This window comes from Salvia miltiorrhiza, chromosome 1, assembly GCF_028751815.1.
Source record: "Salvia miltiorrhiza cultivar Shanhuang (shh) chromosome 1, IMPLAD_Smil_shh, whole genome shotgun sequence".
Lineage (NCBI taxonomy): Eukaryota > Viridiplantae > Streptophyta > Magnoliopsida > Lamiales > Lamiaceae > Salvia > Salvia miltiorrhiza.
This window is the reverse complement of record NC_080387.1, coordinates 70466603-70493775: the sequence shown is the minus strand read 5'-3', so window position 1 is coordinate 70493775 and position 27173 is coordinate 70466603. Positions and strand designations below refer to the sequence as shown.

At 36.6% G+C, this 27173-nt stretch overlaps 4 protein-coding genes across 10 annotated transcripts; 3 read left to right on the top strand and 1 right to left on the bottom strand.

The window, feature by feature from the left end:
* Positions 1 to 4754: 4754 nt before the first annotated feature.
* On the top strand, positions 4755 to 5995 carry LOC131012497 (uncharacterized). The gene is made up of 4 exons (XM_057940490.1): positions 4755 to 4937; positions 5022 to 5173; positions 5618 to 5693; positions 5757 to 5995. Exons 1-4 carry the CDS (start codon positions 4755 to 4757, stop codon positions 5901 to 5903), a joined length of 558 nt encoding a protein of 185 aa, XP_057796473.1. The 3' UTR covers positions 5904 to 5995.
* A 350-nt stretch (positions 5996 to 6345) lies between these two features.
* LOC131005653 (uncharacterized) lies at positions 6346 to 13976 on the top strand. Of its 4 annotated transcripts, none has more exons than XR_009095331.1 (7): positions 6346 to 6735; positions 7142 to 8008; positions 8553 to 8638; positions 9601 to 9741; positions 9966 to 10573; positions 11610 to 11724; positions 13070 to 13976. XR_009095331.1 is itself a non-coding variant. In XM_057932676.1 (5 exons), the coding sequence occupies exons 1-5, from the start codon at positions 6397 to 6399 to the stop codon at positions 10108 to 10110; spliced, it is 1578 nt and encodes a 525-aa protein (XP_057788659.1). In that variant the 5' UTR covers positions 6346 to 6396; the 3' UTR covers positions 10111 to 10708. The 4 variants fall into 4 exon arrangements, 1 of the variants encoding a protein (XP_057788659.1); XR_009095330.1 differs by having other exon boundaries at positions 12669 to 13976; XR_009095332.1 differs by lacking the exon at positions 13070 to 13976 and having other exon boundaries at positions 11610 to 11725.
* LOC131005655 (protein CONSERVED IN THE GREEN LINEAGE AND DIATOMS 27, chloroplastic) lies at positions 10525 to 13510 on the bottom strand. The gene is made up of 7 exons (XM_057932677.1): positions 13295 to 13510; positions 13062 to 13214; positions 12688 to 12765; positions 12128 to 12223; positions 11406 to 11441; positions 11075 to 11256; positions 10525 to 10991 (listed from the first exon to the last, which is right to left on the bottom strand). The coding sequence occupies exons 1-7, from the start codon at positions 13508 to 13510 to the stop codon at positions 10829 to 10831; spliced, it is 924 nt and encodes a 307-aa protein (XP_057788660.1). The 3' UTR covers positions 10525 to 10828.
* An 810-nt stretch (positions 13977 to 14786) lies between the features above and the next one.
* On the top strand, positions 14787 to 27013 carry LOC131005651 (protein RST1). 4 transcript variants are annotated; one of them, XM_057932670.1, is made up of 26 exons: positions 14787 to 15209; positions 15564 to 15845; positions 16026 to 16109; positions 16256 to 16532; positions 16901 to 17151; positions 17414 to 17597; positions 17717 to 17907; positions 18015 to 18115; positions 18766 to 18841; positions 19102 to 19233; positions 19311 to 19392; positions 19519 to 19591; positions 20307 to 20475; positions 20721 to 20851; positions 20941 to 21038; positions 21450 to 21538; positions 21613 to 21828; positions 21924 to 22001; positions 22602 to 22784; positions 23140 to 24030; positions 24324 to 24614; positions 24837 to 25499; positions 25824 to 25968; positions 26053 to 26171; positions 26435 to 26807; positions 26838 to 27013. In XM_057932670.1, exons 1-25 carry the CDS (start codon positions 14829 to 14831, stop codon positions 26795 to 26797), a joined length of 5550 nt encoding a protein of 1849 aa, XP_057788653.1. In that variant the 5' UTR covers positions 14787 to 14828; the 3' UTR covers positions 26798 to 26807; positions 26838 to 27013. The 4 variants fall into 4 exon arrangements, with proteins under 4 accessions (XP_057788653.1, XP_057788654.1, XP_057788652.1 ...); XM_057932671.1 differs by having other exon boundaries at positions 16256 to 16523; positions 26435 to 27013; XM_057932669.1 differs by having other exon boundaries at positions 14788 to 15209; positions 26435 to 27013.
* The last annotated feature ends 160 nt before the right edge of the window (positions 27014 to 27173 follow it).

Genomic DNA, 27173 nt, shown 5'->3' with positions numbered 1-27173 from the left:
CGATTAGTTCAGCTCTCTTTTGTGAATCTTGTTTCATAATGAATATCCCTCTCACATTTTTATTATAAATAATTTTATAAAAAAGAAAAAAGTTATATTTAAGTTATATTTCTTCACAAATGCTCATGTGCGGGTGCTGCAGTATGCGCGCGTATAATATAGTATAAAAGTGTTAATTATTATAAATAAAAGCAAATTTGTATTCCAAATAAACTTTCCTAAAATCATGTATTTTAGCTTAATTAACTTTGAAATGAATTTAAATTTAAAGATTTTAATTTGTGGTAAAAATATACTAAATTAAAAATTTATATGTTACATACTAAAATAAAAATGTAATCATTTGCAGATTGGCTAAAAATTTATGTGTTTAGAGGCCTATATTATATTTATACTAGTTTTGCTCCCGTGCGATGCACGGTAATAGTTATTTAACTAAATTATTTAAAAGTATAAGTAATCTATACTTTTTATAATGTTGAATGTCTTTTTATATTATACTAATATTTGTATAATTTAAAAGATAATATTGATAATTTTTTAAACTTATATAAGAGAGATCTCACTAATACTATAATTGTTTAAATAAAGGTGACTTTTTATAGTTGTATGTAAGTTAAATCAATGACCAATATCAATTAACAACATATTTTTATCAACTATCATTATTAGCTAGTTAAAATGTTCATCAAAATATTCATATGTTTTTATTTTAGGTTTCTATTAAGAAATAATTTTTTTCTAAAACTTTATTTATGCATAGTAGTAAAAAGATTTTCTAGAATTTTTATTATTTGATGCATAATATACAACTCTGAATTTTTTCAAAATACTTCATTCGTCCCAGTTATATAGGCTGATTGAATTCTGTAAAATGATTAAGAAAATCATTGTAAAAGAAAATTATACAAGTATATTCCTAACATGTTCATATTTATTGTATTTGACAATACATTAATGCTAGAGTGAATCAAAGAATTAAATTAATGCGTATCAGACAATAAAGATGAGAAGAAGTTTGATGATTGTTTTGAGCACACTAAAATTTATACTCTTTTGTCGTGTGAATTTATGATTTTTTAAAGATAAATTTGAAGCTAAAATGAATTAATTTTTTAATGGAATATATAAATTGAATGACAAAAAAATGGCATAAGATAACATAAAAGTATTATTTTATAGAATATTAGATTAAACAATTATAATTTTAGAATATTTGCATGTTTTTGCCCCTTCTATAATATTATTTTATAGATATATATTAGATTAAATTAATGAACATTCATAGGCTATAATATCTTATCTATTATAGATTAAAATCAATATATATATATATATATATATATATATATATACATATTTTATGGAATATACCATTTATATAACATAATATATTATTAATTGTATATAAGTAAATCTTCTTAAGTTTATTACATGTCACTATAGAAATAACATTCAGTTAAAATATTAAAATTAATGTGTTGTCATGAGTTATGTCATTGTAACATTAATTATTAATTGTTGATCCAAAATTATCAATACATAAATATGATATGCCATTTTTAAAATTAAAAAATATAATTATTTCTAAAAATAGTAAAGTGATTTTTGACGGGAAAAAATAATTTACTATTTTTGAAAATGGTTGTGCTTATATATATATATATGAAAATACGAAAATATTTCATGTGTATTGCACGGGGTGCAATGATAGTTCATTTGCAGTAAAAGTGATGAATTTGGGGGGGGGGGGGGGGGGGGGGGGGGGGGGGGGCTCATAGGGGATTGGAACCCAGGACCATCCAATAAAATGATGAATTCAATGTATATCTTTATGATCTAAATGCAAAAAATGGTTCATAGTTTATATCTTAAAGTGACTTTTAATTTATTTTAGCCAATCTTTGTTTCATAGTTAATATATATATATATATATATATATATATATATATATATATATATAACTAATATATTTTAGAGATACAAAATTAACTATATTTTAATTAAAATAATAGAAAATTTATAACAAAAAATACCAATATGATTTGGAGTAGACAAAATGAAGACAAACTAAAAAATAAAAATAAAATTCTAAAATTAGTAAGTTAATTTTAGTAGAAAAAATATAACTTATTATTTATGAGAATAGTTTTCTTTTACATACAATAAGAATATTAGTAGAAAAATTAACGAATAAAATAAGAAGATTAGCGTTGAAATAAAGATAAAGAGATTAGTAGAAAAGTTATTTATTGCTTGTGAAAGAAAACTATTCTTTTAGAATCTATAGATCAAATATAATTGGTATAAATATTTCAAAAAAAAATTAGAATTTTAATGGAATAATTGAAAATTTGAAATTGTGTGAGAAATTATCATATTTCATGTTATAATGTAATTCATTATTCTTACATTATATATAATGGACAATGAATATATTTGAAGGAATCATTAATTACTATACTATAATATTTGTAGGTGTGAACTAATTACCATAAACAAAAAATATATATATATCATCATAAATATACATATGTTATGTACTAATTATAAACTATCTATATTATATGAAATAAATCACAAAAAATAAGTACATTGATATGTACATACATATGTTATGTACTATATTGGATTATATACATGTGTATACATATAACCGACTATTAATATGTGAATGAATTAGTCAATATTGACATATTTATGATATCAACTAATTATCAAATTTAATGCTTTAATTAATTATTAATTACCAAATTTAAGATATGACTAAATAGTGATTAGTATAGAAATTACACTCTAGTTTTGGGCGGGAAAAAAATTGTGAAGTTGGATGAGCTTTTATATATATATAGATATAGATATAGATTGGAAGCACTCTTATTTGTTAAAAAAAAACAAATATTGTAACGTAGAAAAGGTTAAAACAAAAATAGGCAAGTAAAAGTTAAGGCACGCTTTTTCTCATGGATGAAAAGAGATAAATCTTCAAATTCTTCTTCACTTCGACTTGGAAAGCGAAAACCCTAATCTCAATTCTGTAAAACGGAGATCGAGCGTCAATCCTCAGTGACTCAGTCTGCTATTGAAGGTAAGTTTAGCTCATTATCGCTCTTCATTTGGTTTAAACTTTTGCATCCGATGAATTTTAGAGTTTTTTGCAAGATCAACTCTCTCTCTGCTGCAGTATGATGAGATAGAAGCTTTTGATTTTGAATGAATTTTACTTATGCTATTCATATAATCGTTCGGTTTTTCTGTTATTTTACCGCTCAATTAGCGTGTATGCGTGTGCGGTTGTATTGTATACAGTTATTCTTTTATCCTTCTTGAGCCCTAATTCCCCTTCTCCCTCGTCTGCATCATCAATTCCAGAGTTTGTAAAACCAGCAGCAGAACCAAGAAAAGGTATTTATGGAAGATGATATCACCTTACATTTCTTTTTAATGGTGAAGATATTGAATGATTTGTGTTGGTGTGATTACTGAAATCCATGTTTATGGGTAAAATTGCTGAAATCACGTCTAAAATTTTGAAGTTGTTGCCGAAATCACGTTTATTTAAATATGCCTGCATCTCCCGATTCATACATTCTCGCATCGCTTCAGCGCCTCTGTGCTTCGAGGCGGCCTCCTTTCGCCGACGAGGCGCACATACACAAAAATCTTACAGAGGCGCACATATTGGTGCGCTTCAGCGTCTCCTTGCCTTGAGGCGCGCCTCAAGGCATCCACCTCCAGCGATTTTCACAACATTGGCTGTGACACCTTAGTTTGTTTATAGATGTTTTCTGGAACGCTTCATCTTATGCCACTCGAGTTTTCAATTCCTTTTATTTCTCATCAAATGCTGCATCATCAATCAAAGTTCGAACCCCTTGATGATCTGCTCGAATCTAGTTCTCTGTTTCTGATTGATTTACCAATCTGGAACACCATTTTACTGATTCAATAGGTGCAAAGTAGTTAATCCTTCATCAAATTGCTTTTGTTCCTTTAGTTGGTAGATTAGCCCCCTTGATCTTCTTTGATCTTGAATTCTTATCTTTAATGGCATGGCCGAAATGGTATTTATATCCAATTTGATAGTGGTTGCTGTGACATCTTAGTTTGTTTATATGATGTTTTCTGAAATGCTTCATCTTAAGAGGGTATGGCTGAGTTCTTTTGAAGTGTTTGGCATAATAAGCTCCTAAATGGCTTATAAGCTCTAAAAATAAGCTTCTGAAAAAATAAGCTCCTCTAACCCAACTTATTTTTTCATAATTTTATACGCAGCAATCATTTTACAAATGTTATGTAGCTATAATTTGTTATTTTCATCATATACCTTTTCAAGTTTATCCCTCTTCGATTTTCTATCTGTAGCAAAATATTCTCTCTCTAGCTGATAATCTCAATTATCCAAACCTTTTAATAACTTATACGCTTTCGAGAAACTACATCTCATAAGTTGTTGGTGCTTATAATCTCTTGAAATTAAGCTTAGCCAAACACCCTCTAGGCCTCGAAGCCACTTCGAGTTTTCAAACATTGCATCATCAATTGAAGTTTGAGCTGCTAGATCATCAACTCGAATAGAGCTCCCCATGTTAGGGCTTCGTATACCAATCTGGAACACGTTTTTAAATGATCTTCTGCTTGTTTGCTTCTGTTTGTGCGTTTAGTGGCCAAGTCCTTCTGATATTCTTGGACCTTGAGTTGTATCATTACAAATCATGAACATCCTAACATGTTTGTATGACTGTTCTGTTCTAATGGCATCATTGCTGGCCCATCCCAGGATGAAGGTCCGTTCGTCAGTCAAGAAGTTGTGTGAGTTTTGTCGGACTGTGAAGCGACGTGGGCGTGTGTATGTCCTGTGCACAGCTAATCCGAAGCACAAGCAGCGACAAGGCGTATCAACACTTGCTTATGAAGGTCCACTTGTTCCAGCGTATGTATCCCACATTCTGGCCTTTTAATAATGTTGGCAGGCTTGAAATAGACTTATCAAGTCTTATGTCTTTTCGTGTCGTTTGCAGGACAAGTTTGAAAGAGACGACGTCAGCCCAGAATGGTCTCCCTGCCCTTATATCCAACAAGAACGAGTCGTTGACAGTGACACCGTGGTGGAGAGTTGGTCTCGTCTCGCGTCTGTTCAAAGAGAGTGGCAACAAGTAGAATATATGCTAAGGTCTCTTCACATTATTCTCTAAATAACAAGAAATAGTAATTCTTGAGTTTTTGCATAGGCTTCTTAGACTCTGTTTTGTCTGGTGATGAATGAGCCTTTTGATTTTTTTGTTTTCTGGGATTGGGTTTTGTCTTTTCATCCTATTTTGCTGCTTATATATGTGATGAAGAACAGCAAACCAAATGAAGAACGTTGCATCAATACAGCAAACCAAATGAGGAAATTTAATACATGAAGGAAAACTACAAACCCATGGCAAAACAAGAGATAAATTAAATTAAATTTATAATGTTTCGCCTCAAAAAGCTCACACTGCCAATAAATTTGAGATCATAAAACAATGTAATTCCCAGACATTGTCGCCAAGATCTACTCATGACTCAAATTAGAATGAAGCTAATATCTTTATGCACAGAACAAATTCATAACTATCTAAATCTACAGCTCCAACCTAGGAGATTGCAGCAGCTGGTGTGAAATGCCAGAGGCTAAGAAAGAGGTTCAACAATCGCTAGCCAAGGTTTGTTTGTTCCCTTGAACCCATTTCTTTCGAGTTTTGTTTATGCTCGTGGGGATATTACAGGCGGCAAAAGCAGCGAAACTGGACAAGTTCGAGACCCCGGCAAAGATCAAGTTGTTGCCGGAGCCGTGGACTCCAGAATCAGGTCTGGTTACTGCAGCACTCAAATTGAAGGCCAAGTTTAAAGATGATCTGGAGAAGTTGTATTAATGTACAAATGGAGTTCCATGACTTGTGGTTTGGTGTATCACTTGCAACAAACAGTTTTCTATCTATATGTTAATGTTGATTTGTTCACTAAATCATCATGATTTGTGGTATGGTGTTTTTGCTTGTATCTTGATTCATTTTACTCCATCCCCCTCTCACTAAACTCACTCTCTGGATTTTGAAACTGAATGTGTAGAAAATTATGTTGTTGGATAGTAGAAACAAATGCCTATATCTCCATGACTTGTGGTTTGGTGTTATTGCTTGTATCTTGATTCATTTTCTTCCTTCTCCTTTGGCTTAATATTCAAATAAGTACTTTTTTATATACGAGTTTAAGAGCTTTTATCGATTGCAATTCGACATAATTTACGAGAAATTCGACTCATTCAAAAGATGTTTTGTGGACGAAGGAATGTATAGTTTTATTTAGACATAATAACACGTGGCACAATTGCAACTTACTATTTACAAAACGGTTAGAATTGCCAAAATGGAAAGGGGGCAACTTAGAAACGTCAACTCCGATATGGCGCAATTTGCCAAGTTTGCCGCTCTCCGCCGTCTTCTCCACCGTCACCGCCGTTTGATTCCCCCGACGGAATTGTCATCCCGTCCGTATTCCTCCCGCAACGCCGAGTGGGCGCATCCTCCCGATTTCGCCGGAAGGAACGCTTATGAGATCCTTGGAGTATCTCCGGCGAGTTCATTTGCAGAAATTAAAGCTTCCTTTCGCAAATTGGCTAAGGAAACTCATCCCGATCTTGCCTCCTCGCAAAACCATTCATCTTATGCTTCCGATCGATTCATCCAAATTCTCGCTGCTTACGAGGTGCCTTGATTTCTTTCTCTGCTCGTTCAACAGTGTTTACGCACACGAGCCAAATTAGTCGAACTTTACATCGGTGGAGCGTTAGTTACATATTTACACATATATGTTTATATGCCAGCTAAAATTTGGTTTTAGTAATTCATTTGTTCCTGTTGCAATATTTGAGCTGCCTCTATGAATTTTCTGATAGTTAAAGTATAGTTTCATTATGTGGTTAGCTTTCTTGCTTTGAGTTTGATTTTGTTATTTTGACGGTGAAGCTCAGTATGTGGTTGGCTTTACCTTTCTAGTTATCCATTAAATCTCTCTTTGGTTGCAGAAAAGGTTGTTGAATGATATCATGTTTTTGGTAAAACCACCACTAACATCTTCTTGTGATATGACCGAACTCGTTTTACGAGTTCAGATTCTCTCAGATGCTACCAGGAGAGCTCACTATGATCATTATATTTCATCTCAAAGAATCTCTGTTGATGAGCACAATAAACGAGATACCAAAATCTTCATGTACAACTCATTTCGTCACCCTACTAATGAGATGGAAGTTGTTGAATGGCTGAAATGGTATAGACACACAATAAATGACATTTTATCTGAAAGAAGAGTTACATCCGGATCGGGGTATTTTGATCTTCTGGAAAGAGATTTTTACTCGGCCATTCATGCAGCATTCTATGGACCTGAGATTGATTCTATGGATCTCCTTCCTGACCGTTTTGAAGCCGATGAGAGGTCTACGCATACTACAGCAGAGGTGCTACACTTAGTTACAGGTCGAGATCTTTTTGGCATGGTATGTCTCGCTAAGAAGTATCGTGAATTATCAGATGCGTGTACTGGAAAACTAGTATCTTCTTCTCTGGGTTCAGTACAGCTGGCCGATAATGTAAGCGGGCAACATCAATCTGATGCAGATGAGGACAAAGATTTCCAGCACCAATCTGTTCGTACTGATTATCAATCATCTGATGCGTACAAAGATCTAGAGTTACATTTATCTGGGAGAGTTGTGGCTGTGGCTATGAGAGTTCCACCAAAAAGTGAAGATGAGGAGTCTGAAGACCAGATACATGTTTATCTCACTTCACTTGGAGACCAATTTCATGAAAGGCATCAACATCCTGGATATTCGCATGCAGATTCCTCAGGTGGACATAAAATTCCTCTGGGTGTTATAAAAGGTTTGGGAACCACCCCTGAAGAAGGAACTTGCTATGTCTATGACAATGGTGGCATGAAGACTCATATGATTATGAAGCATAGAACATTGCTGGTATGTTATTACCATTTCAATAAAACCCATAAGAATTATGAAGAGTTGGATGGCATTGGTGCATGATTGGTGAATTGATCTAAATTGTATGTGAATTAGTTTCTTCTTTGCCTTGAAACCTTTGGATTGTTGAGATTTGGTCTTGGAAGTTGGAACTGATGATGCCATGCTGGGAGTTCTCTCATAATGATATTTTGTTTTATCAACCATATGTACATGCACAACTACACACTACTTTCACTTAATGATGAGAGGTTCTGTCAGGACTAGTACTTGAGAATATGTTCTTTTTCCTATAGATGCTTATCTCATTGGTGATAGACTTGATTGAGTTCTGTCATTAGACATGCTTCCTTTTCTTTTGGAGAAGATCTTTTGTTTGGATATTGATAGATAATGTGCATCATAAGTTCCTTGATTTTGCAGAACACATTTAGTGATTTTCTCCTTTGGCTTTTATTTATGCCTTACAAATGGAAATGGCATTCATATTTTTTTTGTAGATGTACTGTCTTTGTCATGCGCTGATGCATGCATGTTTTAGGTGAAACACTTGCATTGGTTCCGAGTTGGAGATGAAATTTCAGTTTGTGAGTGTAGATGCAGTCGAGCTCGCTTGCCACCGAGCAAGTAAGCAGCAAATTTGTGTTTAATTTAACTTGATGCTTATGAATGTTATAGATGAAACTTTTTGAATTTAATATTATCATTAATTTTCCTTAGTTCGGTAATATATGTTACATGAAGGAGTACATAGTAAGGTGTGGAAAGTATCTGATGTTTTGAACCAATATCGTCTATTCTTTCTCTTATTTTTAAGTATTGAAATCCACCAATACTATGGAGTAAAACTATTGGCTATGAAATTCTGCTGGGATTCACTGCTGATTTCCACTTCCATTGTTGTTTTCCCTATCATTGAACAAGAAAGTTTCAGTTAGATGCAACTTTTCTGTTTCATATTCCTATGGGCAAGAACTTCTCAACTTGTCTTTAGGGTTTAGCTAACTTAGTTTTTATGGATATCGTTGTTTCCTTCCACTAAAGAGTGATCTGAAAAATGGTGGACATAAGGGGGTATTTATAGGGTAAGTCCGGTGAATTTGGGGGGAGGAGTGTTGGCTTCAAATAAAAGCCTACACATGCATAGCCTGCAAAGCTAAAAAATCAGCATGCATGCAAGGGGAACAACCGCATTAAAGGCTGAAAAATCAGCCATGCATGCAACAACACGCATTCCCAGGCGGTTCGGTCAGACGGTTCCACGGTTCCCGGTTCTAACCGTGGAACTGTCGGTTCACGGTTCTGCGCGGTTCCAGCCCAGTTCCACGGTTCGGAACCGGGAACCAGCGGTTTGAGGAAATGGGAACCGTAACCGAACCGGCCGAGCACGGTTCCGGTTCGGAACAGTGTGACATGGTTCCGGTTCCAGAACCGTCCAGTTTCCCGGTTCGGTTCCTGGTTCCGGTTATTTTGGCCGGGTCTACCGGTATGGTCTATTCATGTGCTAGCATCTATTCTTCTCTGGTTCAGTGTGGATTGTTTTCATCTGCTTCTTTTATTGAATGTAATCCAGTTTGTATCTGCCACAGTTATTGGCTGTTTGAGCCTCGCAGTGCGATGCATGACATAGGAGGATGGTATATTGAGACATTTGGAAGAGATAACAAAGGAAAAACTGTTCCAGCCGGGAGATATTGGGATGGTTCAGATACAAATCCAAAGTGTGAGGAGTAAGTAATTTGTTGATCTTATGCATTAGTAGACACAGTTCTTCCTGCTCATTTTTGTTGGAGGAATCTCTCAGCATATGCTGTTAACTACGACTATGTTTAAGCACTCGTAATTTAATTTTCAGAAGATCATGGCTGAGATTAGCATAGCCGCTCAATTCACTTTTATTTTATCATATTGATTGTCTTTGAATTCATCTTATGGTATTCAATGTCACATGCAGGAGACTTCATCCAGCAATATACTTGCTTGCTCTGGCCTACAGGACACTAGATATTGAAGATGTAAGAAGAGGGAAAAAGAGAATTAAAGATATAGTTGAATTAGAAATTTCAAGAGTAGTAACTTGGTTTAGGAAAGTTTCTTAGGTCATAAGCAAGAAGTGTTTCAGTGGATCGTTATAGCTGATCTCAAGCATACAACTCAGCATGTCTGTGCACGGAGTCCCACAAGCACTGGGAGAGTCGTACTGCACAAACTCTGCTGTGGAAATAAATGAAGATCTCTGAAATGTAAGGAAGAAGGACGTCTTGCTGCTGTTTCCAAAACATGAAAGGCTCTAAGAACAGGTTTACAAAAGTAACAATGTCTTAGCAAGTTATGGCATAGGAATAAGACCGTTGTCACTCGAGGATATGACTCGCAATTCTCATCAAATTAAAAGCCACGAGGAAATTTGCCTAGATTAGGCAGTGAGGTCAAGTTGTCACTGAGAGCATTTCACAGTTAACTTCCATGATAGGCAAAGTTCGAAGCATGAAGACACATGGGCATCTAAAGCATTTTGATGATGGATTTGCAGGGGAGAAATAGATCCCCGATCCCAACATGGTATTCCTAAATTTATGCATAATGTTATATAGTGGCATGTACGGTCTTGAATTAGTAGTAGTCCTATCTGGAAGCTACTGAACCATGTCATTTATCTGAGTGCTATGTTACAAAATTTCCACATTGAAGTTCAAACATTTCCTGCATTTCTGATTTTGTATCTGGCGCTTTCCAAATGGTCTGTAGCTCCAGCTAATATGGTCAACTGACCTTGTGCATGGTGTCAAAATTGAATAATTGTTCATCTTTAATCTGTTACTTGAGTAGGTCCTCCCACTTGCAGTATTGCCCACCTGCTAATGCACGGTAATACCTGTCTCTGCAATAGACAGGCCTTCCATCAGCAGCTTCCGCAGCTGCCGCTGCTAGATCATTGTCAGACATCACCTCAAGTGGCAATCTTAGCAGCTCCTCCTTCCTATAATATTAGACAACTTTGAGATGTGTGTAAATATATAAGGGTTCAGTTTTAAATTTGAAGTCTTCACATTCTCATACTACCTTATATTGATCTTATCAGCTGTCTTTGAGGTCGAGATGTTGGATAAATTTTCTTTCTGGACAAAGGTCTTTTGGATGAATTCCTCTACTGGTGTTGCAAAAATAAAAAGTGAAACAGCTGCAACAAGCAGTGCTCCGGTTCCAACTAGAGTCTGCTTCAGCAACTTGATGACTGGTTTAACCTTCATGTGTAGATAACAGTTTCTCACAATTAACACAATATGTTGAGAGGGGCATGTTCAAACCTTTACTCTGCCATAGCATTCATTGAATGGATTTCTTTTCGCTCAAACAATAAGCATGATTAGTCCTATACTTCAGCGTTGCATACCTTGTATGAGCCAAGCAACCTGTCTCGGGCAAGGATCTGCAAAATAGGATAAAGAACATTTTGATAAACAAAATGATAGAAGATTGATGAGTTTCATTCGCTTCATGGTCTGGCCCTTTTCTGAAAGTTGGTGGAATAACATGTCTATACTATATGATTAGATATTTGAATTTTGTCTGATGACCATATAAAATGATATTTCAGTGTACAGCTTATAGTACTTAATTCAAGGTGGATGCCTCCGGCAAGACTTGCATTTGTGCTGTCGGCAAGAGTTTCACGATAAGCCAATCCAGATGAACATGAGATTTCCTGGGAGGTACCACCTTTAGATTTCATTGAAATTTCACCCCTATCCTTTTTTCTTCGTTTGCAGTTTTTATACTTTTTATATCAAATTTATCTGCAGTGAGGAGTACGGTTCTTATTGATAATAATCCCCCCACCCCCACCCACCCAGAAATCTCAATGTGTATCTTTGGATGTTACCAAGTAGATCATAAGACGTTGAGGACTTCTCCAGATTTTTTTATCTTGAGGTCTTTGTAGAAGGCCAGTCTTACAGTCTGACCCTGGGAGGGTGGGATTATACTTGAATTCTGCTGCTTTGTAACAAGAACATTTTAATATCTAGCTGATCCTATATTCCATCTAGTCTTGTTTAAATTCGTCACTAGATGTAAAATCTAGTGATGTCAATGTAATAATTGGCAGAATCTAACCTCTGGTGGTTTCACCCACATCTGCCCATCATACCATCCAGTCTCTTCATATGGTATGACTGCGGATAAAAGCCTATCGCCAACATAACTCCATCCCTGTCAAATAAAACAATGGATACATTAATTTATTGCAATGAAAATCTTTGAATGAAGCATACTTTTCTGTAATGCAAAGATGCAGTATGGACTGATTCTTCCAATGTGAGACATTCTGTACAGACCTCTTTCTGCTACTTCTTTCATATAATCATATGTGAAAATTTGAGCACAATCAGGCTTTGCCAACCACTTAATGATCATGTCACATCTAGATTGTCTCCAAATAGTTGTATCCACATAGTTGTACAAATTATGTATAAAATATTGCATCCTGACCTATGCAAACCAGAGTTTTGCGAATGGGATTGAGCTGCTCGGTAAGGTAACTGGAGCAGGTCAAAACACTCACCAGAAATTGGTTTATCTTGTTTTATAACCGAGTTTATTTCTCCTGCTGGCTTATCTTAAGTGGTGCATAAGACATTGAATCTATATTTTCTAGGAAAAAGAACTTAGCTCACCAGATAAATCCTCAGGACAATCAATGAAACGAGAAAGAGAGTTCCTGTTCCCGCAGCAAGGACAAATCGTAAAGGATCCTGTATCATTGAAAAAGTTGAGTTTCCTGTCAATCTTCATATCAGGGAATAGATACTTCAATAACACTTGCCCTAGCATGTGTTTCTCTATAGTTTGTGAACAATGTATTTTAGCTTTTCCCACTATATGGCAATTTCTTTTGCTCCTCTAACCATAGAACTCTAGTTGTTGTTTATACTCCCAATTTTTAGGGCAACCATTTTGTTTGTGTTTTTTAAATCCCAGCTGTGCAAAATATTATCATTCTTGTTTTCACTACAGTAATTTGTACTTGACAAGATTATGGTTACACTACCTTTGAAGGATTGAAGCTGGCCGCTGCAATAGGCACGCCCAGGACTGTGAAAGTGACCAACCAGAGTCCTCCGAGGCGTAGGAAGAATGATCCGGGGCTGAGGTCGGCCCACGAGTATAAGGTCTCGTCTTTCAGAGACGAGTACTCGTTTACCTGAATAATATGAGAAGATTAAAAGCTCACCTCATTTTGCATGAAAGGAAATCGAAAGGGAGAGCTGGAGGGGGACGTACCGGGCGTTGTTCGAACGGGACCTCGATCTCCAAACCGGGATCCCAGCTCTGACCAGGTGCTCCATTCTTTTCATCTTTCAGTGCCCTCACTCTAAATCTCATTCTTCCATGCGAAACCTCGTTTCTCCGCTGCGGAACTATTGTGTTGAAGCTGCTTCCATACTTGGCCTGTCTACAGCATGGGACTATGCAACAGTAGAGGTTCAATCCAAGCATTTGTATCTCTCTCAAACACTGAAACTCAAGAGCGTTAGACCAAGAACATGAAGCAGATCATCAAGAAGTTGATGATGGATCATGCAATTATATTTGCGTGGACGAAAACTGCTAGGCAGTTTAAATCCTCTGAAATTTTTGGTTTTGGTGTTTTGTGTTGCGGAAAATGAAGTGGGGCCCCAGTTCATGGTAATGGTAGAGATTTGTCCAAAGTGGAGATAATCCGAGGGGATATTTGGCTTTATTTTTGTGGCTGAGGCAGAATGCGCGCAGCAGTAACGTGTTGAGCCTATTTTTCCACGCAAAATTTGTGATGCTGTGGCGTGTCTCCACGGGCTTATGAGATGTTGCATAATATTGCCACACTTGTTTGTTTGGGTTTAATTACGACTAAATTTGGTTTATTATCGTTTTCGATGTGCCAAGTATAAATTAATTAATTAAATAAATTTTTAATTTGTATAAATGAATTAATTAAATAAATTTTTGTTTTCACATATTCTTTCGTGCAGGCGTCCATATTACGAATTTCAATAGTATACTTGTAAGTGTTTGCATCGTGCAAATGTTTGCACAGAAGACCTCTTTGTTTATTGAGGTGGTCTCTTGTAAAATCGGTGTCATGGTAAAACCGGCTTCACAATGACACTATCATTATAAAGTGTCTTATGATGTTGAAGTAGTGTCATTGTGAAGTCGGTTTCATAGGAGTTTTTGTGATGTTTATTATATCATGTTCTTCCACTTTTGCTCGTTTTCGGTAGTATCACTTGAAAAAAACATAAAACTTGGTAGCATATTTCAACAATGTTACATGCCCATGCAAGATCCACATGGATTGGATGTGGAAATATTCGTATACGATATAGAAAAATATATTTTCGCATCAAATTTGGTGAACCAATATGAAATTTTAGATGTCAAAATTTGGACCTCGTGATATTATTAAAAATATCAAAATGATATGAAAAATTAATATAAAATTTAAAGAGCGTGATATAATCGAAAATAAAATAAAATACAGCGACAAAATATATAGTAATATTTTTATCCAAAAAATTGCACTAATGGGCCGAAGTGAAGCCACGAAAACTATCTAGAGTCGAACAATTAGCGGCCCATTATGCTGGACAATTGGGCGGGTTTGAGGGTTTCTGTCTCCATGTGCCATTCCTCCAATTACACAAATTACACCTAAAATCGCATTCAATCACCAAATTTCCGCCAAAAAAACCAACCGTCACATCCCGCACAAACTATTTAACCCGTTTATGCCCTCCTTTTCCCTCCGGTTCCTACTTTTCCTTCTGAACTGAAAATGGATTCCTACACTCCACTGTTAGAGAAGACTCGAATACCGCAACCTTCACTCCAGAAGCTCGCAGTCGCCTCAATCTTCGAGAAATTCCGCTCGGCGCCGCCGTCTGCTGTCGGACTCGACGCCGTCAGCCGGTGCCTCCGGTCCACCTCCGCGGCGGTGGTCGATCAGTCGACTCGAGAACTCTGCCGCCTCGTTAAGGACGAGAAATTCGATGTCGCCGATGGATTGTTGGAGCTGCAGTCCGCGCTCGAGGATGCATCCAATCCACAATTCGCTGCTGTCTTCACTAAAGCAATTGGTTTGCTCACTAGACTTGGTTTTGAGCGGAATCCGTCGTCGTTTCGGTTTTCCTCGTCAGAGAATCACCCATTCGTCAAGGTGTGGCTGTTATTCTTGCGTTGGAAGCTATATGAAGTTCTGAATGTTGAGCATGAGATGCTAGGAAGTTTTTTTTTTTTTTTTGATGGATTTTTTTAGCTTTGTCTTTTCGGCAATGAATTTTTAGATTGGATGGAATCTGAGATGGGAAAAATTAATTACTGAAACTTACATGTAAGTTCACGTGATGTTTTATGATAGAATAAGCAATTTTAACATTTGCTGCTTGTTGTTCAGCAACTTTGGAGTATGTATGTATAAGCAAAATCTCAAGAGGTTGAATTGACCACCATATACTTGTTTTAATTTACTCGATGATTCATGCAAATTTGATGGATATATTGGCTTTTGCAGATACTTTCTTGTGGGACTGAAGTTCAAGGAGGGCTAATCAAAGAAGTAGTTGTGTTGATCATGAAGTGCAAATATCTCGGAATGGAGGCCGTTTGTGAATTCTTGGGCCCTTTTCTGAATTATTCCTTTATACAGGTGCCTATTTCGGGTTCCTGTTCTACATATCTGAGGAACTTAGTGTCCACAATGGCGGCATTCTGCTGCTCATCTCCGGAGGAGGCTATTCCCATCATTAAGCTGTTGACGGGTCGTCTCAAATATATTTCATGTAAGAATGCCGAAGTAAGTTTATATAGTTTGTGAAATACTGCCATTTGCATTCTCTTGATTTTCATTTGGAATGTGCAGCATTGCACTGAAAACACATCTTAGGTACAGGATTAGGATCATTAGATCATTTTATAATGTATATGTATGGTGTCTGAACTTCCTCCTCCTTGCTATACCCCCTGTTTTTTGCAGGAGGTTGCAAATACTTCTGCTATCTTTGAGTGCTTGGTGGGTGCGTATCAGGTGGTCTTGAGGCAGTTGGTTAGAATGGGACTGGTACGTTAAATCACAAATGTTGAAAAAAGTTGGATAGAGCTATCCAACTTTTGCTTAGTTTGTTTTTGAACTACTTGTGCCCTGTTTTTCTCATTTAATTCTGCTTCCAAACCTACAATGTCTTTATTGTGTGTAATTGCTACCAGCTCATTGACGAAGCTCAACAGTGTGGATTGGAACTTCTGGATTCAATTTTATTGCTACATAGGGACTTCTGCAAGTACTCGGGTGGGGTTGAGAAAATCTTAGATGCAGTTAGGCACATATTGACTGTCCAAAAAGAGCTTGGACTAAACTACTGCACTGGCCAGTCGTCAGTGATTTTGTCCTTGTTCTCTATTCTCACTCAAGTGGAGCTTGAGCACGAACAATACTCTGTACTTAGCCTGGCACTGTTTCTTTTAAGATGGAAAGGTGAAAATGGTAATTCTTCTGCAATTATTTTCCTGTGGTTAATTCTGCATGCAGTGGTTGTGGTGCAAAAAAGAAAACGAAAGATTCATAAATAGAAATCTAACTATTTGAGGAACCAATGATTGTACTTCATCGTCTGACTTCTTTAATGAACCAGTTTATCAACTTTTTCCTTACTGGATGCTACAAATTCCATCTACAAACAACTGCTGCTTCATATGTTATTTAATCAATCTCAGTGAATTTTTCTGAGATGAATAAATCCTAAATGGTCTATCACAAATTAATCAATAAGTATTTGTACGGAATAGTTTCTGATACTTGCATGCTTCTGTAAATTATGTTTCCTCTAATCATAAACTTCCATGCTTTTGCAGAATACAGGACTGGTGCTTGTCCAAGTGAATTGAACGAAGAGCTTCTGCTCATTTTTCCTGTGCTTGCACTTGTTTCATCTCCATCCAAATCTATTAAACAAACTGCTACATATTTGCTTTCAATATTGGGAAGGACTGCTACTAATTTACTGATTGCTCCAAGGGAGGAACAAGCAGTAGAAGGGAAAAAACTGATTATCACCACCCCTGGACACATTGTTTTTAGGTTCATAAAGAATATATGTTTTAAGGTATAAATCAATATCTTTCATAGGAAAGATGGAATTTTCTGTGCATTGTCATTGATATGTCTATGCTAAAATTTAATAGAATGTTGATTTGACCAGGATCCTGACAATCAAAGAAGTTATCTTCCCATCTTATCTATTTTGCTAGCTTGTCCACATAATCTGCATAATATCTATGAAGATTATCTCAAAATTTGCTTCTTCTGCAGCATATCATTCACACTACAAAATAAGCCTAATCTTGGTGGATAACTATTAATTGCAGGATCAACTGTCACTAGATGGTTTTTACTATGTCAATCGCTTCTCTGATGGAGATGTATCTTCTAATGAAGTGCATTCTGGACTAAAAGCTTGGATTTTTTCTTTAAAAGGGTATTCTTCAGTAATTACTGCAAAACGGAAATCCTCTTTAGGGATGTCTCATTCTGAGGAAAGCTTTCTAAGTGGTAAATGCTTCCTATTTTCTACAATTTTTTTTTCTGTAAAATTGGATGCCTTCTTATTTTTTTGGCGTTAAATGAAGCTATCTCAGCTATTTACGCTCTACCCTTTATGTCTTTTGTAGAAATGCCTCTCATACTGTGCTCGGTTGCTGGTGTCTTCCTCATGCATCAAACAACAAACTTTGCCATTGATCTGTTTACTATTGGAAGTAATATCGAACCTAAACTTGGGGTTCCTTTGTTGCTAGCAGTTCTTTTCTACAATCATGTATGCTCAAATGCTGGAAAATATAACGATTTTCATGATAAGCTGGTGAGTATTAGATAGCCACTTTCTGAGGGTTTTGTTTATTGTACAGACTTTTTTGAACAAAGGTGTGATCATCCATAAAAAAATATTTATGTTCTTTCTCAATGCAGCTTAAACTATTGGCCTTGCTTCCATCAGTTGCTTCACATTCTGCAATGATACCTCTGGTACATCAGGTTCTTCTGCCAATGCTTCACAAGGATGTGAATCCGTATGTCATATGCAATTGTTCATGTATATATTTCCCCTGTATATGGTACATGATCTGTGTGGAGTACGAAGCAACGATTTATTCTATGTGTGACGAGAAAGGGGGAGGGGTAGATGTTGATTACAACTTTGACAATGATGATGATGATGGGGTAAGGAAAGAATCCAATGGCTTGTGTCATGCGCTCGACTTAGAAAGATCCTGGTCATATAAGCAAAATTCATTAGGCATATTTAAAAGAGATTTCTTGAAGAATAATTCTAAGATCCACAACAACACCAAATAAAATGTCATTCAATTCTTTGGTCATTATGAAACAGTAATGTTATGTACATAATTCTAGCCTTCTAGGGCCAACTTCAGGTACCATATTCCTGTTAAGGTACTTGCTGACTTATCTTAATCATCGGGCATGATTTCATCTAACAAGGGAACCCTCTTTTAAATTACCTAGAGTATTGGTTTTCTGCACTAAAAGAATTCTTGTGTGTAATTCAATTTCTTCTGTATCTTCTGAGGTGTTAAGATTTTCTACTCATAATTCAATCAGAGAGTTGGGGAATAAAAAAATCTGCAACAAGGGTTTTTCATATTTTAGGATTCTGCGTTGCAGGTGATGATATGCCTGACTTTGCTCGTCAATTTTTCAGTTTCATAAAAGCTACTGCAATACGCTTGATTTGTAAGACGTGGGAGATCAATGACCGTGTCTTTGGGAGCTTGCAGGCAAGTTTTATATTGTCTTGTTTATTAATGCTTGATTTCTTACTCTTTGTGCTTTTTTTTTTCTCTATTTCTATATTACTATATTAGAGTTGCAGCATGGTATTACATAACCATTTGGTCTTGTGAGATTAAACTTATTGCTTTGCCCATCTGATTTGCCTGTGTGGCCAACATATGAAGAATGCAAATGTCATACTGGAAAATTCCAACCCAAAAGTTCGCATAGAATAAAGAACCATTTCTACCCTCGGTGATTTCAGGGAATGTTGCATCCAAATGAACTAGTACTGCACGGCACTGAACGAGGAATCCGTATGAGCATTGCAGTTTCTATACAAGATGTTTGCAAAAGAAACCCTGATAGGGGGGTGGACATTATTTTGTCTGTAGCGGTATGTTGTACTTAATTTCTCTAGAACTTCATAAGCTCGCAGAGTGAAGCTTTCTCACTAATCAATTCCAATAACAGGCTTGTATAGAAAACCACGATCCTTTGGTTCAGTCTGTCGGATTACAAAGCCTTGCTTATCTTTGTGAAGCTGATGTGATAGGTAGACCTTTAATGCTTTCACTGCTTCAAAGTCCTAGTTTCTTATCAAGAAAAGTGTAGCTTCACTTTATGTTTAGTATGACAAAAGATATGTATAAGTGATTAATATGCCATACACTGGGTCCAGATTTTTATACTGCCTGGGATGTGGTTGGAAAACAAACACAGAACTACTCCGAAAATGCCGCCGTTGCTTACGGGTAAATATTTTGTTGCTGTTCCTCTTGTTACGTCTGGTCTACTCTATATGTTCCTTATGTTTGAAATGTAAATCTATCAGTAAAAACTAGCAATTTAGCAAACTATTGAGTGTATATTTCGGACACTGTTAAATGATGACAGGTCACATTGTTTCTCTGGTAACGGGCTTGATTCATTTTCTTTATGATGTGTTTTGATAAGTTTCTAAGATGTTAGAGATTGAAGTCTGGGATTTCAAGTCTACCTATTTCTTTCTTTCTTCGAGAGAAGACTAACATTATCTTTGAATTTAATCTTATGGTGAACCAGAGAAACTGAGAGTGAGCAGCCAAAAGTCATTTCAGTAAAGTTGTATAGGATGAATAAAAAGTAAATATGAAAATCCATATAGATGTATAGAATTCTTGTTGCATGAAATTGAGGTTTATGTTGACATCTGATGACTATTTGAAGCTATATTTGTAATCTTTATTTTCTATTATATCTTCTCACAAAATATTTCCTCTGATATTTGGCGTCAATTACTTATCTCTGCTATCTTTGGAACTCCCGAGTCCCGACAGTCGTAATTCACAGGATTGTGTAACACTTTTTATGAGCTTTTAGTAGTGTTTCTTTTTCCTTGGACTTATCTTTTGCTCATGTAGCTGACTTCTAAGATTCAAAACTCCTTAGTGCCTTCAGATATTTTATCACTTTATTTTCCTTCAATAGGCTGGCTCTTTTCTTGAGATGGGGGGCAATGGATGCCGAAGCATATCCCGAAGCTGCTAAAAATGTTTTGAACATATTGTGGAAGATTGGAACCCAGATGCAAGTTAGTCACAGTTCTTTGTGGACAAGAGGTCAAGAAGCTGCCTTAAGAGCCTTAATGCAATATGAGGCAAGTGTTTTCCATGCCTTTATTATTTATTTAGGTACTTTATTCTGTGTAATGTTCCCAATAAAATCTTGTAGTAGTGATTAGTGAAGTTGGGACCAGGAGATTGACTTTAGTTTAGAACTGAAATACTTAATTTAAATTTCATTGAATTATCATACTGCGTCAAATAACTTTTCTTGGCATTTCATTTGATATACTATACAAATTGTTTTCGCATTCTATCTCACTATGCATTTTATTCTTAGGTGGTGCATATTCAGAGAAGCATACCAGATTTCGGTACCAAGAACATGGGCTTTCTCTTTTCTCAGACAAATCCTGATTTGCTTGCAGCACTAGAAGAGTTTGAAGTCAGACTCATAAATTATGAGCACATGTTAGAAAAAACATTTTTATTATCTACATTGTACTATGGAAGAAACTATTTAAAGATCTCATATTGATCATACTTATTTGTGTTGACAGTACGAGGCGAAGATCTGTAAAGCAGAAAAGGATTACTGGATCTCAAAACAAGATTTTCAAGTTGTTAGATGTAGTTCCTGAGGTTATCTTCGGTTCAGGTACAACAAGGCCATCTGTTCTGTGAACCTTAGGAATTGCTTGACATGTTAATTTCATATGTTTCTCAACTTTGTGTAACCTAGAATTGCTTGTAACTTGTCTAAAATAGTAAAATCTGTGTAAGTCTATCCCTCTTCCGATCAAATAGGTCAGTTTTTATCTAAAGTTAGAGATAGTAGCTTTTGATTTTTGTTCATACAGAAGTAACAGAACTAATATAGAACAAAGGGACACCAAGCCAAGTGATATTCACAGTAAAATCATGAAGGTTCTAAAGAAGCTAGATGAGGACTAGTTCATTGTATGGAATATGGATAGGTTCACGTTATCGTTAGTGGAATTTTTGTTCTGAAACTCTATATCTGTCCCACATTGAATTTGAAACCATGCTAAAAACATTTACTTTGCAGGAAGTAACCACAGGATTAAAAAATTACCTGGTGCTGCTTTGCTTTGCTTTCCTACTCGTAAAGATGTGAGAAATCAGGAATCATTAAAAGTGAGATAACTGTATCTCTGTATCTTTTCTAAACTGCTTATGGGGATTGTAGATTTAAAGGCATCAGTCCGCAGGGATTACAGGATGTGAACAGTAAATATGAGGATGCAGCTCTGGAAATATCTGGCTCTCTTCTGCTGTCAAGAAATACTTTGCTTGCCCTTCTCTCTATGCAATCATGGAAACCTTTCATGGAAAGATGGTTAAGGTCTTCCATCATGGTACTTGAGGCAAAAGCATATTTGACCATGTTGGACAAAACATCGAAGGCTGCTACTGATATTCTGAAGGTTCATTGTACTTGTCTTCTTTTGTCTCTTTGGCACACAAAAGTCCTTTTTTTTCCGTCTGAAAATGTAGCTATCTGTTCCATATAATCTCGCAGATCCTGACAAGATTAGCGGAAGCAGCAATTCCTCGATCTTCTGAGAATATTGCTCTCGCACTTGGAGCTTTCTGTCTGGTGAAGATTTAATGCTTTCTGCAATCTGATGCGAGTCATTGTGCTGTTCTGTTGAAGCTTCATTCTTTAATTATAACTTTGGTCCAAAATGTGGCAATTTATAATTTTTTCATAATTTATCTTCCAAAAAGTTAGATTATTACAACATTATACAATGGTTTCTGAATAAAGTAGGATTAGAAACTGAAATTAGAGTCTGTTACACTATTTTTCCAGTCCAACTCATTTCTCCAAGCAGAGGATGTTTATAATACCAGAAGACGGAGGGAGGTGATGTAGCATGTTTGAAGAGAGCCTGATAAACAATTATGGATCAGGCTTTATAACTAGCCGCACTTTACTTTTCTGTTTCACTTTGCTCAAAGCTCTTGAACAGATATCTTTATTACTTTGCGACTGAACCTAGTGGTAGAAATAAGTTGCAGTCGTCATGTTCTTCAAGGTTTTATCTTAACTTGCTAGTGTAAATTTAATCTTCCACAATCAATTTGAATAGGGATGAATTTCAAATAAGAAGTTAAAAGAGGCGAAGTTTTCTAATTTTTCTATGACACGGTTTTATAGTTTTAGTTATTGATTACCATGTAATCCTCTGTGTAGGCGCTACCTGCATCAGCACATGCTGTTCAATCGATGGCTTCAAAGTTCTTGTTAAATTGGTTGTCTCAATATGAGCACGAACACCGTCAGTGGTCAGCAGCAATTTCTCTTGGGTTAATCTCAAGTTGCCTTCATGTGACTGATCATGAGCAGAAGTTTAAGAATATAACTGCACTTCTTGAGGTATAGGATTGTAATTCCAAACACCATATAATGAATGAGAGGCTTAGCTGCATGTGCTAATGGTCTGGTCTGACTTCAAGACAAATATGTATATTGTCTCACCATTTATAGTCGTCTGCGGTATTTTGTTCCTTGATTTGAAGAGGCTTTGAGTGAAATGTGCTCCTTTTGTCATGAAAAGTTTTTTACCTCTTCATCTGGCATGTCATTGGAACTGATGCTCCTTCACCTCTAAAGAAGGTTTTCTAGGTCTTCTTTATTTCATGTGATTTATGAACTGAATGTCACTCTATTTTTGCTGTACAGGAAATCTTATTGTATGTGCTATAATAACATCTGATCCATTCTTAAACAGGTAGCATCTTATAGTAAGAGCACCCTTGTGAAAGGAGCTTGTGGAATTGGATTAGGTTTTTCATGCCAAGGTCTTCTAACTAGAGTTGATTCTGGGTCTAATACTCAGTCTGATAAAGAAACATACAAGAATCAGGAATTGGAATTACTAAGAAAAATTGTTAAGACCTTAGTCCAGATGACGGATCAATTCAGTGGATCTTCAGCTGGTATTCTAGACAAGCTAGCAGCTTACTTTCCCCTAGGAACAGACGATTTGTCCTCATCTAAAGTTGAAGCTCTGGATGACAATATTGATCATCTGGAGGAGGATGCCTGGGGTGCTGCTGGACCTGTCATTGGTTTAGGGAATTCTCTTGGGGCAATATACAGAGCTGGGTATCGTGATGCAGTCCTTTATTTAAAGTCCCTCATCATTTCATGGATTCCTAGCGCAAATGATTTGTTCCCAAAGCATGCTGGAGGGGGAACTTGTTTGCCGGTGTTGGCATTAGGAGCATGCCTTTCAGTACCAACTGTAGTGTATTTCTGCCATAAGGTAGAACTGATTGATGATACTGAATTGGACCATCTTGTGAGCAGCTTCATGGAGCTCATCTCTGGACTGTTGTCTGTAAAGCAATCTGATAATTTCCTCCAGAACTTGTTAATGGCATCTTGTGTTGGAGCTGGAAGCTTCCTTTCATTGGTTTCAAGTTCAAGGCTGCCCTCTTTAAAGGAGGAGCACGTTAAAGGATTTCTTGAATTGTTTAGAAGAACATACTCGAGTACTCACCTACCATTTGTTCAACTAGGAGGGATGCTTGGGGTTGTAAATGCTGTGGGGGCTGGTGCTGGGACACTGATTCAACAGTTCCCTTCTTCCTCCTCACCCACCGTGTTCCAGCAAAAGGTTGTACCTCAAGCACTTTTTTTGTTTATGTATGAAAATGCAAAATCCTAGCTTGCAACAGAGTAGCTGAATTGCTGAGAAGTGTGATACATGAGAGGAATATAACAAAAGAAGGAAAATGATCTTAATGTTCTTACTTAGATAGACTGAAATCATTATCTTGAAATATGAGCGCATCTGAAATGGCAAAGATGTTTACAATCTGCTACATAACATGCTGAGAAGCAAAAAATAATCAATATATTTATGCTTCTATTTTGTTTATCTGGGTTAATATATATAATTGCTGGCAGGAACCGTCTCGTGTATCGGGTTCTCTGGTTTCAAATAATGTCCTGGAGGCTGAGTCAACATCACTAATTCAAGAGGTATTTCTTTTCGCACAAAACTCTGATGATCCTCAGTCACAGGAGAATGCAGCATGGGCAGTTTCAGTTCTCAGGCACTCTGTGTTCTCTAAGGAAGACACAAATGATGCTGAGCGTGATGATGCCGGTGCCCCTAAGTCTGCCTCTCAGGGAGTTGCTGAAGACACTGTTGTCATGAAACTCTCTTTGTGGCTTATGCAGATAAATTATTCAATGGTAATCTTGCTCAATTTTAATTCTCAGGCATAATATTACTCCTTAATAAAAAGACAGTGGGCATCCTTATGAAGTTCATTTTATGGTCTTGTTGATTTATTTTGGCCTTACATAGTTGTTCTTTGTTAAATAATTATCATTGTCGTGTTCCTGGAATCCCAACTGTTTCCGCAGAAACATAGAAGTTCTTCTGATCTGCGTTCTGGTTTTCATAAATTTCAGCTTGGCACGGGCGTAAATACTAGTATGGTTGCTCTTGTTTTGCGGTGCCTGTCACATGCTCCACGATTGCCTGTGATGGAGTGGGCAGAAATATCCAGACGGTGCATGAAATACAGTGATCGAACTGCTGAAATGCCTTCCCAAGATATAGACTTCAGAAAAGGAACCCTGAGGGAGGAGTGCTTTCTATTCATTTTGTCTCACGCACACCAGTTTGATTCACTTCTTGGCTTCATTGATGAGTTATTTGATGGAGCAAGGTTTAAGACACTCGAGTCAAATCTGCAATCACTTATGCTCTTGCACCTGGCAGATTTATTGAAGATATTCTCCAATTCCAGAGTTGCAAAGCTTTTTGATGACGTTTCTGATTTCTTGCATTGGTTTGCTTCTGCTGATCAATACAACAATGAAGAGAAAATCTCAATGCGAGTTTCATGCTGGAAGAGTTTGCAGATTTGTTTAAACGAATCTTCAGCTATTGAAACTCAAGATTATGCACATAATTTGGAACGGTGCATGGAAGTTCTCTTTACAATGTTGCCGTGGTCTCACTCAAGTGTTAATACTGAATTATACCGGAAGAACACCAACGTTGAATGGACTGAAGCAATTAGATGTCTTGGGAAGGCTCAACAAGGCTGGCTATTGAAATTCCTGCTGGTAATATCATTTTCAACTGATTTCTCTGGAAGTCATGATATTTTATACTGTACGGGGGTGTTTGGTTTGGTTGATGAGATAGATAAGATTGATAGGATTAGATGATGATTAAATAATCCACCCAAGACCCAACTTTGGGATGATAAATAATCATCCAAATAGATAGAGTGCAGGCCATGTTATCCATCATGGGCTGAATCATGCAAACCAAACATTTGATTAAGTTGGATTATTTTATCAATTATACCTTATCGCTCGAACCAAATGTCTCCTACATCTACCAATCCTCTCTTTTTACAATTGATTCTCTCTCTTGTTGTACAGATTTCTGATACAAACTTCAAGGAGGAATGCAACTATGAAACTTTAAGAAAAGTTAAAGCTAAAGCTGCACTAGTTCGAGTTGGTTCCATCCCTCTGGCAGAACTTGCAAAACTGAAAGCATATATGTTGGACTCTGATTCGGAAGGTTAGTCTGTAAACTCGAAAGTGCATTGCATTGAAATTTATGTACTCAAACTAACAGCACACACTTAAATGTGAAAATATGCAGTTATCTGGAACATTCTGGTAGAAGTCACTGTAACTTTGCAACACTATGATGTCAGTGTTAGAAGACAATGGCTCAGTGACACAGCAGAAATTCTATGCGTGACAAGCTACCCCTCAACAGTAAGAGCCAAAATTTTCCTCATTAAACAAAAAAACATAGTTGCATGTACATGTTAAACAAAAAAGGTACTTAAGAAAAAATCTAGATTTCAAACAAACGGGCTTCAATTTTGTCATGGTCATAAACTGACAGGCCAACTTATATTGCTAAAATAGATGTTATTGATCCTTTTTGTATTTTATTGGTCCTCACCATGAAATTCTACTGTGTCTGTGATACTCGTTTTCCACGTTTACTGATACTATGATTTCTTCTTTCTCAGGCTCTACGGTTTCTTGGCCTCTTATCTGGTAGCAGCTCTAAGTATATGACCATTTTGTTTGCTGATAAGGGAAGTGTCTTGACCGACCTTCCCACTACTCTACCACCTCTCCTCGCAGGCACTGGTTCAGGAATGGTTGCAGAATCTGTAGCATCATGCCTTTTCAGAGCAATGGAACGCATTCATGATTGGGCTGGACGAGTAGGGCAGGGTCACTATCTGCCCGACTCACAACATATCAACTCGACTGAGGAAGACACAGCTATGTTCTTGTTGCAAGTGATGCATCAGACGTGTTTTTGTATGAAGGAGTATCTGCCGCTAGATAAACAGGTGAGACTCGCTAACATGGTTGTCGCTTGATTGTGGTAAGGCGCCGTCAGCCAAGAAGGATTGTGGTAAGGCGCCGTCAGCCAAGAAGGATTTTGGTGCGTTGTTTATACGTATTTGTGAAGTCGTGAGACGATTATATCATTTGTGTCCATGTACTCATCTGTTCGTTCAATTTTGTCAAACTTAAGTCCTTGCATAATATTTACCCTTCTCTTTGTTAAAATTTGATAATGTCATTTGTGGCCATGTAATTGTTTAAGCTTGAGATGTTTATAAAATCTGATCCTTTTACTATGCAAAAGTAAAGACTTAATTTTAACAAAAAATAAAGCCGCACCCCCAAATCTTGCAAACATGTACAAGGAGATAACAGAAATCGATGGGATTTATCTTCAACGTCTGCTAA

What these genes read in the sequence shown, in the direction of transcription:
- LOC131005653 (XM_057932676.1), top strand. Translation starts at nt 6,397, where the DNA reads ATGGAAAGGGGGCAACTTAGAAACGTCAACTCCGATATGGCGCAATTT. An exon ending in TGAAGCATAGAACATTGCTG is followed by an intron (nt 8,009 to 8,552) that starts GTATGTTATTAC and finishes TGCATGTTTTAG; the next exon opens with GTGAAACACTTGCATTGGTT. An exon ending in GCTCGCTTGCCACCGAGCAA is followed by an intron (nt 8,639 to 9,600) that starts GTAAGCAGCAAA and finishes TATCTGCCACAG; the next exon opens with TTATTGGCTGTTTGAGCCTC.
- LOC131005655 (XM_057932677.1), bottom strand. Translation starts at nt 13,510, where the DNA reads ATGCTTGGATTGAACCTCTACTGTTGCATAGTCCCATGCTGTAGACAG. An exon ending in TCCCGTTCGAACAACGCCCG is followed by an intron (nt 13,215 to 13,294) that starts GTACGTCCCCCT and finishes CATATTATTCAG; the next exon opens with GTAAACGAGTACTCGTCTCT. An exon ending in TGTGGGTGAAACCACCAGAG is followed by an intron (nt 11,442 to 12,127) that starts GTTAGATTCTGC and finishes CCTATTTTGCAG; the next exon opens with ATCCTTGCCCGAGACAGGTT.
- LOC131012497 (XM_057940490.1), top strand. Translation starts at nt 4,755, where the DNA reads ATGGCATCATTGCTGGCCCATCCCAGGATGAAGGTCCGTTCGTCAGTC. An exon ending in CAAGTAGAATATATGCTAAG is followed by an intron (nt 5,174 to 5,617) that starts GTCTCTTCACAT and finishes CTAAATCTACAG; the next exon opens with CTCCAACCTAGGAGATTGCA. An exon ending in TTCAACAATCGCTAGCCAAG is followed by an intron (nt 5,694 to 5,756) that starts GTTTGTTTGTTC and finishes GGGATATTACAG; the next exon opens with GCGGCAAAAGCAGCGAAACT.
- LOC131005651 (XM_057932670.1), top strand. Translation starts at nt 14,829, where the DNA reads ATGGATTCCTACACTCCACTGTTAGAGAAGACTCGAATACCGCAACCT. An exon ending in GTGTCTTTGGGAGCTTGCAG is followed by an intron (nt 18,842 to 19,101) that starts GCAAGTTTTATA and finishes CGGTGATTTCAG; the next exon opens with GGAATGTTGCATCCAAATGA. An exon ending in CTGCTACTGATATTCTGAAG is followed by an intron (nt 21,829 to 21,923) that starts GTTCATTGTACT and finishes ATAATCTCGCAG; the next exon opens with ATCCTGACAAGATTAGCGGA.